At 44.9% G+C, this 13,870-nt stretch overlaps 1 protein-coding gene across 1 annotated transcript in view; it reads left to right on the top strand.

Annotated features, from left to right (window-relative positions):
* The window catches only part of grm8b (glutamate receptor, metabotropic 8b), a 167,416-nt gene that overhangs the window by 140,772 nt on the left and 12,774 nt on the right, over positions 1–13,870 (top strand). Inside the window, exons 8-9 of the mRNA XM_084365414.1 lie at positions 10,567–10,706; positions 11,915–12,850. Of these exons, the coding sequence (XP_084221540.1) occupies positions 10,567–10,706; positions 11,915–12,850 (1,076 nt within the window). The remainder of the gene's footprint in view (positions 1–10,566; positions 10,707–11,914; positions 12,851–13,870) is intronic.

The following is a 13,870-nucleotide window of genomic DNA, read 5'->3' as shown; positions in this document are numbered from 1 at the left end:
TAAATGCTTGAGTTGAATAAATGGACACAGCACTACACTATTTTGTTTGTTTGTTTTTTAGATTTTGGGATGAACTGCCCCTTTTTAGTAAGAGGAAAATTATTTCTCCGCACTGTAGGAGTGGTCACAGAGCCATTGTTCAGCCTGAAGCAAATAAAATGTAGGTTGAAAAAGTTTGCCCCCCTGAAAAAATGTAATGCCCCCCCTTAAATTGTTTTCTGCAGCCGGGTCTGCACCGTAGTCCCCTCCACTTAGCAGCGTAAAAAGTGCTAAAACGATTTCTTCTTTACTCCATCGTCTTCCTCGCCGTTGCCGTCTGAGCTCTTCTCACGGCGGTCGACCTCCCGGCAGGTGGAGGCCTTCGTCAGCAGGAAGTGTGAATGCTGACGCCGTCATCAGGGAATCATCCACTCATTATTAAAACACCAAATATGGTCGTCGGGGCTTATTTCCTCCTGTTTCCACATTCATTATCCTCAGCTCAGTGGGAGCTGCCGCAGTCTGCTTTCACACAACTTCAATAATCACAAAACGTTACACACACTCAGCTCCGGAGTATATTAAACCTCACACTCCTCATACTGAGATATTATTTACAGATCCAATGTCGCAGAAAATATGCAGGACTTTGTTCTTTCTATAGAGTTTTTAGTTTGAGGAGGAGAAAATGAGTCAAGTCAAGCAATCAAATTTTGTCTGCAATTCGTCGGAGCTTCATGTTTCCTCTTCTCATTTGTCTCACAGCGTCCGGTTGATACTGTCGTCTTACACAGGCCCAGATTGGCTCGTACAGTCTGCTATACAGTACGTTATTCAAACTTGGGAACACACGTCCACATTTTTTAGGTTTTCTGGCCCAAAAAGGCGATTTTTCAGACAATCAGCTTTAATTAACTTACAACTATCTCACCCATCTTATCGTGTGCATCTGTTATTGTAATTAAATGTTCAAGTAGTCTGATGCCAGCAGCTTATTAGGATCCACATTTACATTTATTGTTAGGCGGCGACATCTAGTGGCTGTAGTAATTATGACAGGAGCAAAGGAGGAAGTCAGTTGAAGTCTGCCGAAGGAGAAGGAGAGAAGGAGGGTTGGATGAATCAAACAACAAATGTACGTAATGTAACTTAAGTTACGTAACATACTTTTTGGTCATTTAGGCAGCGAGTAATAAAAAACATGTAAGGGAATTATGTAATCAGGATACAAAAAAAGGTAACTGTATCCCAGCAAAGTTAGAGAAAGAAGATGTGATTTAGGTCGCAGATACATTTAGTCGAAAAGATGGATTATTGGGATTAAGATTAAATAAAGAATAATCGTTTTATTAATATTTCTTTATTTGCATATGTTCATTACTGAGAGTCAAAACCTAACGGAAAGCAATCAAGTTACATTACATTGATATTGTGATAGAGGACAAGGACGTGTTGGACCCTACGCACAGTAATACATATTATTATTGATAAAACAATGTGGAGTAATCAGCTTGTTACACAATAATAAGACCATGTCACAGAAAACTGGACTGTAACAACAATTTCTTTATGATATCATAGTGTTATAAGAGTTAACACACATAGTAAACACACACTGACCAGTCACAAACACAACCAGCTGGTTTTATCAGCGCTGCTACGTCAATATCAGACCAGGATGGATGAGCGTCTCTCATTGTCGCTCAGCTCTGTCAGGAGTTCTCAGTTTAATCAGATATTGATCAAAGTGATCACGAGCAGCAGATGTGACCCACGATGACAGGACATGTTCTCATTTTTATTGTAGGCAGGAAGATAAAAGACAACAAAAAGCAGAAAGCGAGCCATCGTGTCGTTGCTGAAACACGTACGGTCAGTTTACCATCCACAACAAATCCCACCACTGTTTGTAGGATTTATTAGGGGCTCCAGTAAAAAAAAAAGATTCATGATTTATGTGCTTTTTCTTCCTGCCGGTAATCCTGTGTAGGAACATGTGAGGTGAACCTTCTCTCTCTGGCTGAGTCAAGGCCGTCCGCTGGTTTCACAAAAAGCTTTGATGAAGCTCACATTCCCTCTCTGGCTTCTGAATGCAGCTTTTTTTTTCTGCCAAGGCTGACTTTCCTTTCACGACTCTGCAGAGAGAATTTCTGTCATTTAAAGTGAAAAGAAAAAGCACATGTTCCCGGAGAGGGCTTCATCTTCTTCTCTCCGGCTGAAGGCTGAAGCTCACTGTGACATTTTTCTTTTTCTTTTTTCAAGGTGAGCGTGTTTGTCAACCCTCTCAGGGACCAGATACACAATCACATAATGTAACTCCGACTCCCGACGCGACACGTGACTAACAGAGACACCAAGAGTAGAAATAAAACATGAGGGACTCTCCGTGAACCAACAAGAAACAGGTCTCTGAGTGATATTTATTCCAGGTGTGTAGTTTCAGATAGGAAAACCGTCACCCACTACTGTAAACGGTCAAATATTACTTATTTAAATTCAGTTTCATGTCATTTTTCGGTCAGTACATCAGTCATGTTACACCAAAGTCCTTTTAGGCCAGTCTCTCCTCTCAGCAGCCGTCTTGTTCAGGTTCAGGCTAAAGAGGCCAGGCCTCCATCTAAATGAACAGGGAGAGAGGCATTGCTTCACTTATTTGAACGTCTGTGCAACGAAAGATAAATATCTGGACGTGTAGGACTCGTTTCCCACTGGAGAAAACACCCACTAACATCTGTCTTTTGTCGTCAGTGTAAATGTGCATAACCAGCATTTACTCCTGCATCAGTGGACTCAGGTCAGGTCACTGATAGTCACGGCTATTTATCAGCTCTGGCTTTGAGGGGCTGTGATGAAAACACATCACCCGTCTTCAGCCCCTTGTCAGGAGCGCTGCTATGATGTGTGTTAAAGTGTCGGACGCTGACTTGTTAATACTTTTAAATCCGTCTCGGTTCAAGCTTCTTGAACATCGGTCAGACGGCGCTGAGTTTGAAAGAGAGACTTGAAGTGAAGGTGTTTACTCCGTATTGTTTGAAATGTGCAAGTCTGCTCAGAGATCAGAAAGAGGATGTCTCACTCCTTTGTTATTAATTAAGACTTTTTAAAACAAGTTTTGACGTCGTCTGGATGAAGTCTGATGAGGTTTATGATCTGCTGCTTTGTACATTCCCTGTTTTTCTTACGCGTCACAATAAGCTGCTTTCACAGTCGACCTTTTTAGGTTGTTTTTTTTACTATGACTCCTCAGTTGAAGACGTCTCTTGGACGTGTCTTTACTCAGCTGAATAACCTCGTCGTGGAAATCTCTTCAGTGGCTTTTCAAAGTCCGTCTGCAACCGCGTCCGATCAGTTGAAACTGTCGTGATTCTCAGCTGTTTGCTCGTCTGTGCAACAACGTGATTGGATGATGTGTTTACTGGTACGGCTGTTATAAAGCAGACGGTGGTGGGATGTGTGTCATACAGACGTCATCTCTGTTGTTACAGACTTTTCTATTCAAAACGCTTTAAATAGTTTGTCACGTCACTTTCTCTTCCTCTGTTCAACCAACACAACTGTTTTCATTCACTAATTGTGGCTAAAATCAAGAAAGATCCTCTCCTCTCTGGTTTCTTTACCTTCCTCTCCACCAGGATTCCTCTTGTAAATTATAATACATCAGACAGAAGATCTTCCTCTTATATCTCCATATGTCTCCCTCCCCTCTCTCCTCCTCTCCCTCCCTTCTACCTGCAGGGATTCGATTTGAATAATTTTTCTATCTACCTGCTCAGCACAGAGAGATACGGGACAAAAATAAAACAGAGAGAGGAGGAGATTGAGCAGATTTTGTGGGTGATGCGCTCTCAGGGATTCATCTCTCTGCAGCTGATGGATGTGAGGAGCTGCTGGCTGTTATTTCTTCAGGAGGAGGAGGAGAGACATTAAACATTGAATCAGCGGTGAATTTTCAGCTGCGGGCCCGAAACAGTAAATCTGCGCTCAGTTAAAGCCGGTTCGAGGCGGCACGCCGTCGTTTTTAAACATTAAACAGTTCGTTGCCTCGTTCAGTGAATTAAAGCAAACAAGGGCAGAAACAGGAAACGTGTCACACACAGGAAGATTAGTCAGTCGTCTTTCAGATTAAAGCCCGGAGGAGAAAACATCTCTCTGCAGGAAAATAATGTGTTTGTGTGTTTCCTGCTCTCATATCTTTGAGAGGACCCAGTCTGACTTTTTTGATTTTTTTATGACATTGTGGAAACTTTTCAGTCTCTTCTCAGTAGATTACAACTGATCCTAAAAAATCACACCAGAGAACTTTATTGAGCTGTGTAACCCTTCACGTTACACTTAATCTGTAATAGCTCCATCAAAACTCAAGAAACCTGGAGACATTTTCATCTGTGGCGACCTAAAATCGGGTGTTTTTTTAAGGAGGCCTGGAGACATTTCTATCAGTGTTGCAGATATTTTGGGCCAAACCATGATGTTTTTTATAACCCTCAAGTGGTTTCCGTGCCTTAACCTAGCCACAGCGTCGTGACAAGAGAAACAGAAAATTCAACCTGTGGTGTTGCAGTAACATTTATTCTGTCGATTGGGACGGGGTTTTGACTTATTTTCTCGTTTAACGTGGAAGACTTGTTTGCTATCCTCACCTGATGTCAGAAACCTTCACTGGGGCCATAAAATGCAAAAAAAATGAACAGAGAAACTAAAAACCGCTTTGTTCATTTGTTGTGTAATGATGAAGTTGTGATCATTTATAAGCTAATATTTAAACAATTTTTCAATCATTTCTCTGTTCAGTTGTGAAGTAAACATGTCCAACATTATCTGGTTCCTGCTCCTCTTTGGACTGACTAATCCTCTGCACCTATAGAGGAATCAGCTGGACTGCGGGTTGCTACAGATCGACACTGGCTTCAATTCGTCGTACAGTCTCGGTGACGAACTGAAGATGATGATAACGAGTTAATCTGCAGCCTCAGAACGTCTCCTCGGGCTCCTCAGCTTCCGAGCGCTGCAGCGGCGCACGTGCATCACCGCCGAATCCTGGCTCAGCAGCATTTGGCTCATGTGTGATTTTTGCCTGATTGAGCTTATTAAGGCCTCCACACACACACACACACACACACACACACACACACACACAGACACACACGGTCATGTCATGCTTCGTTTGGGGCTTTCCTGTGTGAATCTGTGAACAGCATGCTCCGTTGGGCCTTCACATACATCAAACGTTGACATAAATCAAACTCTGGCCGCCTTTGTGTTTTTTCATGCTTCACTTCTCTGAACACGGGGCAGCGAGGTTACCCATAATTCCATGTATGAAACGCAGGGAATCCAGCATGAAGCGAGGACACTGTGGCGGCGGCGGCGGTGGCGGCCGGGGGGGCTAATCGCTAACTCACCCGTGTGCTCCTCGCCTGTGCGCTTATTTTTAGAGGAGCGTCGGGGAGGCTAATTGAGACGCTTGTGCTAATGTTAGCGTCCGCTGTGCTAAAGCCATCTTCGAGTCCCGTCTGAACACGATCAGCAGAGCGAGGGGGAGAGTAGTGGGGGAGGGGAGGAGGGGGCGTCAGGGAGATCCCCCCCTGATTCATTTGGACAGTGGATGCTTACTGAGAGGCGATAAAAGCTTGTTGTTGCCATTTTTAAGAGGGATGCAGCGTGACTGACCCTGTGGAGCTGCAGGACGAGAAAAACCCTTTACAGTCAGATCAGCGATGGAGGGAGGAGGGGGAGGAGGGGGAGGAGGAGATACTGTAGGTGAGTGAAGTGATGAATATGTGAAGAGCTCTCCTCCCGCTGTGACTTCACTTCAAATATGCTGCTTTTTATAAACTGCTGAACAAAGCAGGAAGAGGAAACAACCAGCGAGAGCTCAGCGGTTTGTCACCGCGCCGTGTGAACTTCAGGATTAAAGGAGCAGTTCTGCATCTGGGGAAAATACGTGTTTTTTTTCTCTTTCTGTCAGAGTGAGACGTTCAGCTGGATCTCATGTCGAACTCCGGATGGTGCATCTGAACCCCGAGGCCACCAGCAGCTCACAGATGAACATCAATGAGCGCATAAACAGAACTGTAAAAAAACAAAAAACAGTTTGGAGAAACGCTTCAGTCGACCAATCATCAGCCAGACACACACGTGAATGACCTGTGAATCAACCCATCACTGATCCTCAGTGTTTGAACTTCCTTTGCAAAAAACTTGACTTTTAAACACTGTAACGTGAATGTGACGATTGTAGAAATGTCAATATGGATGAGACAAATCTGATCGCATGGTTGATAGAAACATAAAAGTTCCCATGAATATCTGTTTGCTTTTTTTATTTGACATCGGGGCGTCAGAGCAGGGAGGATGTGGGTGGATGACATGATCGATAGGAGACGAAAATACGGTGAATTTTATCGCCTCGGCCGGGAGAAAGTTTCTGAAAAGTTGAGAGATTTTTTTGACTCGAATCGTTCGTAGAAGCGTCATTTCTCTGGGATGCCGGCTGCTGCTGCTGGAAACGCTCGCTCTTCATTGGGAACAATTAAAAAAAGACGCTGGCTGTGGACTCAGGCCCTTAAACTGCAATTTTGACTTGATGGGAACTTCAACTGCCAACATTTTATAGTGGCTACTGGGCTGGCTTTTCCTACTTTTAATTGAAAATAAAAGCACTGAACTACTTTCAGGTTATCGGCCGTCTGCAGGGTCTCTTCTCTCTCTCACTCTTTTTTGAAAAGCTCAAACATAATTTCACAAATCTCCTCTGCAATTCAACATCCGTAATCACCCACCAGCGATCCTCACCTGTCAGGATTCCTGGTGGGTGATGACAGATTTGTAAAAGTAGATGTCAGCTTCGCTCCCTGTGGCATGTGAGATCGAGACATCTGACGCGGCTGACAGACAAACACTCCGAGGTAATTCAGTGTGAAATCAGAAATGATCAAAACTGAGTGAGGTTGAAATCGACAGAACATCTTCGCAGCTTAACGATCAGTGAATGAACCTGAATGAGTGTAAAGCTGCAGGATGCAGATGTAAGAGCAGAGTGCAAAAACGCTCAGAGGTTTTATCGCGCTGATGAATAGACGACCTGCCGGGCTGCAGCTCCGACCGCCCACACCGTCCGCCAAGGTCTCTCCAAAACAACAGAGACCCGTTCAGTAAAACTCTGAGGCCTCGCTCCGCTGCGCTCCACACATTTCCTGTCAGCGCGGTGAAGAAGAGCCGCTGCTGTCGCATCCGTTGAGATCGAATGAGTAGATTAATGGAGCGTCAGGCCTCTTTCTGCTCTGATTTGATTGCAAACTGCAGCTGTGACGTCACTGATGGCTGCAAAACATCACCTTGAACAAGTATTTATAGTTTAAGTGTCAAAGGATGGTCTCTGTGGAAACAAGTGTAGGTAAAGACGACGTAAGAGACTTTTAATCGAGTCGAGCTGACATCACATCCACGACAATGCTGTGCACCTATTTAACAGTTTCTTTGTATTTTCAAAATCCAGTCACGTCTTCTTCCTGTCAAACAAAAGAGGAGCGGAGACAATGATTTCTGGTTTTCCCTCTGATGTCCTCCAGCAGCTCCACCTGAACCCTCACTGATTAAGAGTTTCCTGATTGGCTTTTCTTGTTGCTATAGTAACCGCTAACAGCCAGAGGTGGGAAGTAATGCTGAGCAGGCTGTTAAACTCTGTGTGAGAGTCGTTAAGCACAGAGTTTACAGAGTTTAAAACCCTGCGACTCCCCTCCAGTTAGTTAGGACTGAAGAATGGACGAGAGGTGAAACGTCTTCAACAAACTGAAACACGTCCAGGTGCCTACGATACAGCAGCTAGAATAAACATGACCTGGATGACTGAGAACCTTCATCAACATATACACAGTTGTTGTTTCTTTAAATGGATTACCCAAAACTGACCTGAGAACAGCAACAACTTATCTAAATATTCGGACAATGGATCCAAACTGTCTTGGATCTGAGCAGACCCAAACAGAGGGAGGGTACCACACTTCATGACAGTATTAAATCTGGATATTTCTTGTGTTTGAATATACTTTGGATTGGGGCTCATCCATGTACAGACTATCTCTGGATTAAATTTAAAACACGATGATTCTCAGTCAAGTTCTGAAGCATCTTTTTCCTGATTTCGAAGCTAATTTATGGACATTTATTCCCAGTGAACATCAACTATGATTAATGTCTTCCTGTTGTGTTGCTGTCTCTTTTCTCCTCACGCAGTGTCTTTACCTGATGTCTCTCCCTCAGAGACCCTCCTTCTATCCCCCCGGGGGGGAGGTCCACCTACACTTTGAAAACCTCCAATCTGGACGGACAGACATCAGCGTCCTCTTTACGAGACTTGAACATCTGTTCTAGATTCTGCGGTTTGTTTCGCGGGTCGTCTTTACTGTGTTTATGAGGAAGCTGCGGCTCGTGTCACCGCAGAGTTTCATCATGATTTCCATGTTTGGATATAATGTGGAGCGAGGATGTTAATTCTGTATCAGCACAGATCCTCTGAAGTGAAATGAAGTGAAGTGAAGTGGGGGATGGAGAGGACGAGGTGGTGGTGGTGGCGGTGTGTGTGTTGGGGGGGTTTCTACAACCTGAGGCGATCTCTGGTGATTCACAGCCACGCTGATGTGATTTGTGATGCTTTTATTCATGTTGAAGAAGGAAATCGGGGCAGGATAGAATCAAACCAGCGCCCACTCACTTCATTATAAATCTGTTTTCTTTTTCTGTTGTTGTTCTGCTCTTTAACTCCAATCTGCTGCTCTTCGTCTCCGCTTCGGCATCTCCGAGTGGATGTACTTTAAGTTCGAGACTCGGCTCTCCTCGATGTTAAATTTGCCCTGCAGCGAGGAATACAATAACACACTGCCACTACTGTACGAGAGCAACACAATACAGCAGATACGGCAGCTGAGAGACTGAATCTGAAAACAAAACATCAAGTACAGGAGGATTAACTGAACATCCGGATGTTCAAACGTGGTGTAATCCAACAGTTTTCACTTTAAAATGTGTTTCTTTATTGTGTCACAGGTGTGAATAAAGAAAAAGACCACATGTAGAGATGTTTTTCTATCTCAAACCAACCATACCAAGATAGTTTAAATAATTGGATTTCAGTTTGTCGTGAATGTTTCTTTGGATGCATTAATACCACCCAAAAATGAAAATTCAGTCATTCTCACCCCCGACATGCTGATTGAAAGTCAGTTAACAACTGAGGTAGCTGGAGACTTGATTTAGCTCGTCTAATGTGATTAATCTCTTTTACTTTTAGTACGTACAGCACTGCAGCTATCGTTACAATCACTACACTATCCAAACAATAGACATACTACTTCATGACCGTGCACCTTGAACTCTGACCCTGTTTGTGCTCGCTCTTCTTTGTTCATATTCACGTGACACGCTGTGACATATGTGACGTATCTTCTGCTGCACAGAGGATTGTGGGTCAGAACAGCCGGAAAAGCACGCTGGCTTGCATACTGCAAAATATGACGGATGCAGAAGGACATCCTGGTATTTTTGGCGTACTGCATTTCACATACGTCATATTGAGACACGCTAAATCTTTTCTTTATGGTAGTATGAGTATTGACACGCAGGGCAAGTCTCTGGAAAGCCAGAGATCTCAAAATGATTTATTATATGATTGTTATTTACACACTCTTTAAGCCAAAAGGCATCCCCCCGTCTGAAGTGCACGACCTGGACCGCCCATCAAGGGTGTAAATCAAGTCTTTTCAAATCAATTTGGGATCTCGGGGCTCCTGCAGACTATAATTAAGGTGTTTGTTAGAATGTAGCAACCCTGTTTTGTTGTGAAGCTCCAGAAATGTTTCGTTGACCACGAAACTTCCCTTTCAGTCGGCATGGTGGTGAGTAGATAACGACTTTTCAGTTTGAGCTCATTCACATTCACAACTAAAGTTAAAAAGGATCATGAGTTAAACTGAATAAAACACCATAATAACTTATTTTGTTAAGAGTCACACGTGAGAAAACACGATGAAAGACGATATGTAAAATGTCAGGATATCATTATTCCTCGTGGTCTCAACACTGTGGCAGTTTTTACATCACTGCTCAGGAGAAATGCCGAAAACATTTGAGTCTGACGGAGGTCGACGGTTGAGATGAAAATGTTTGTGCGGATGTTTTTCTTTTATTATTATTATTAAAGTGCAGGCTGAGTGTGAACAGTGTCAGACAGCATGTGATTTTAACTTGGCAGGAGGGATTTAGTCAATATGGCAACAAGACGTTCGTGAGGCTGTTTTGGTGACGAGGCGGCGCAGAAACTGTGATAAGATGATTCAGACTGAGAGGAAAACTCAACGAGACACCAGAGGAAATAAAAAGCTCGCTGCTTTCCTGAAGACGACACAGGCAGACAAACAAAAACAACACTTTGCTCACACAGACTGCATCATTTCATCGTGTGAAGCCTGTAACACACCGAACACACGCCACGCTTACTGCAGAAGAAAACAGTGAAGGTGAGGTTGGTGTGTTACCTGGAGACACCTGAGCAACACCTGAGTCTTTTTCTGTGTCTTTATGTCTTTACAGGAAGTGCAGGGACTCCGGTCACCTTTAACGAGAACGGCGACGCCCCCGGACGCTACGACATCTTCCAGTACCAGATCAACAACAGGTCGACGGCAGAGTACAAGGTCATCGGACACTGGACCAATCAGCTGCATCTGAACGTAAGGAACAGTAATCTCGATCTATTACATTTTCATTCATTCATTAATTCATTCATTTTTTTGTTCCTTCCCCAACGATTGACAGAAACATCGAAGTGGCAGACTTTACATAAGAAACAGAAATTATCTCAACATTTTCTTTTCTACTTTTCTTTCGCAGTGTAGAGTTGCCACAGTAGCTCTAGGAATCGAAAGGTAGCTGGTTCAAATCCCCGGCTCCCCCAGCGTGAGCGGTCTATAGACTGGAAAAGCGCTATAGAAATGCAAGTCCAATTATTCCAGTTGTTCCACTGTTACCTGAGGGTGGAGACCGGGGAAAACAGTGTCTCTTTCTGGAAGATGTGCTTCCTTTGTGCCTCGATTCGACCTTCGTTTTTCTGGGAAATGAGCGGATGTTGTCATTGTTCTCCGTGCATTTAACCTCAGAGTTAAAGTTAAAGCAAAATAGTCGTCTGTTGGAGGTTAAACTAAACCTTCTCTTTGTTAACAAACCGAAAGAAGCAGGTTAACTTTACTTATTGAAGCACGATGTTTCCTCCATGAAAGATAAAGATCATTTGTTGGTCCTCAGTCTGTCTGAAGCGCTGCAGCAGAGATTTGTTCTGCATCAAAAGAAAAACACATCAGCAGGAGGGAAAGCTTCATTTATAAAAGAAACCGTCATAAGATGATTTGAGTGCAGAGTTGCCTCCCGCTGATCACGAGTCGAACTACTTAAACTACTTGAAACACACATTTTTCCCAAACGTCACCAAGAAAAGTAATAATGAACAGCCATCTTGACCAGCAGGGGGCAGTTCTGTGATCCCTCCGGTGTGACCGTCTCTCTTAACTTTGTAAACTCCTGCAATATTTCCACATTATGAATCTATGTTGACTCTGTGTGGGAGTCGTTGTTGTGTTGAGGTCGACACCTGGGAGTTGTTTTCCCTCCACTGACCAAGAGGAAGGAAAAATCAGCTGTGTTTAAATCCACCTCCGTGTCAGAGTGTGTGTGTGTGTGTGTGTGTGTGTGTGTGTGTGTGTGTGTGTGTGTCGTCAGTTAACGGAGCCTGAAGCATCAGTACTGTTGCTATGGTTACCTGCACATTTATTTACTCTGCTTTAGAGCGATGGTTAAACAAACATGTCGTTCTGTGATGATTGTGATGTTGCTCAGCTTCTCTGTCTGAAGACGAAGGTGTTGACCCGCCTGGTTCCTCCTTCAGGTGGACGTCATGCAGTGGACCACCGGCGACCCGTCCCTGCCGGCCTCGGTGTGCAGCCTGCCCTGCCGGACCGGCGAGAGGAAGAAGGTGGTGAAGGGCGTCCCGTGCTGCTGGCACTGCGAGCGCTGCGAGGGATACCACTTCCAGGCCAGCGAGTTCACCTGCGAGCTTTGCTCCTACGAGAAGAGACCCAACCAGAACCGCACGGGCTGCCAGCCCATCCCCATCATCAAGCTGGAGTGGCACTCGCCCTGGGCCCTGTTGCCCGTCTTCATCTCCATTCTGGGCATCATCGCCACCACCTTTGTCATCGTCACCTTCGTCCGCTACAATGACACCCCCATTGTTCGCGCCTCTGGACGGGAGATGAGTTACGTGCTTCTGACGGGCATCTTCCTGTGTTACATCATCACGTTCCCCATGATCGCTGCGCCTGATGTTGCCGTCTGCTCCTTCCGTCGAATCTTCCTGGGCCTCGGCATGTGTTTCAGCAACGCCGCTCTGCTCACCAAGACCAACCGCATCCACCGCATCTTCGAGCAGGGCAAGAAGGCGGTGACGGCGCCACGCTTCATCTCACCAGCCTCCCAGCTGGTCATCACCTTCTCTCTGATCTCGGTCCAGCTGCTGGGTGTCCTCGTGTGGTTCGCTGCCGACCCGCCGCACACCTTTGTGGACTACGGCGAGCAGCGCACGCAGGATCCCGGGAACGCTCGCGGCGTGCTCAAGTGCGACATCTCCGACCTGTCGCTCATCTGCTCGCTGGGATACAGCATCCTCTTGATGGTCACATGCACTGTTTACGCCATCAAGACGCGCGGCGTGCCAGAGACCTTCAACGAGGCCAAACCCATTGGATTTACTATGTACACAACCTGCATCATCTGGCTCGCCTTCATCCCCATCTTCTTTGGCACGGCACAGTCGGCAGAGCGGGTGAGTGTTCCTCTCTGATAAATAATGTACTGGCGCGGTTTAATGTAACGTTCTGCCCCGCAGCAGAGTTTATAAATGGAAACATACAGTGTCAGCAGCATCTACACTTACTCACGCACATACATGTTGCTGTGTGACACTAATGACAGCATGATGAGTTTGGAATAATGTTTTTTCTTTTCTGTTTTTCTTTTTTTTGGGTTATATTTGTGAAAACTTGCAAGGATGTATCCTGATACACAGACGTATGGTTGAGACAGTTAGAGGAGCCCAGTGAGGCTCCGTTACTCTGTGAATGATGCTCATTCACCCTTTAACACACACGTTCACACAACAATGACGGCGGACAGCGAGCTGCCGCACACGCTGCTGAGCTCGCCATTCGTTGTCATTTCCAAAGACAAGTTGAACGTGGCGGGGATCGTACAAGAGTCCTCAACGGTCACGGGTCAGACATAATATTTCCTCCCTCTTCGATAACGAGTTATTTATGTCACTACGAAATGTTGTTTTTCCAAGTTAACGAGATAATTAATCATGAGAAAAGGACTTCACACACTGCTCTGTGGGGTTTTGGGAGTTTTAAAGCAAACCGTGTCCACTTCTTAATGAATTTTGGCCGTTAATAATGAGAACTTGATCTGACATTTTCAGCTTAAATCAGTTGCTACGCTCGTCAAGGCGCCATTTTTGCTGGCATGTCACTGCTGAACTAATAGACATTAAGCTATAAGAAATAAGAGGGAAGAACCGTTTGTTTAGTTTGTTGATGTCTCAGGAGCTAACCAGCTAACCAGCTAACTCGCTAACGTTACATTGCTACTGCTGATTTGTGCATTTTGACGTATTTCAATGTTGCATCCCCACCTTTGATGGTACATGAGGCCTGAAATATAACTTCAGTCCAGCAGTGAAGTTGCTGCACCGCTCCTCTAGTATCAGTGCAGACTGGCAGGGTAGGAGCACGGGTTGCTAATGTTAGCCTATAAAGCACTGCTAACATTAGACCTCCCTGCAGCC

This window comes from Pagrus pagrus (assembly GCF_965226575.1).
Source record: "Pagrus pagrus genome assembly, chromosome: 10".
Classification (NCBI taxonomy): Eukaryota; Metazoa; Chordata; class Actinopteri; order Spariformes; family Sparidae; genus Pagrus; species Pagrus pagrus.
This window is presented reverse-complemented; position numbering and strand designations above follow the sequence as displayed.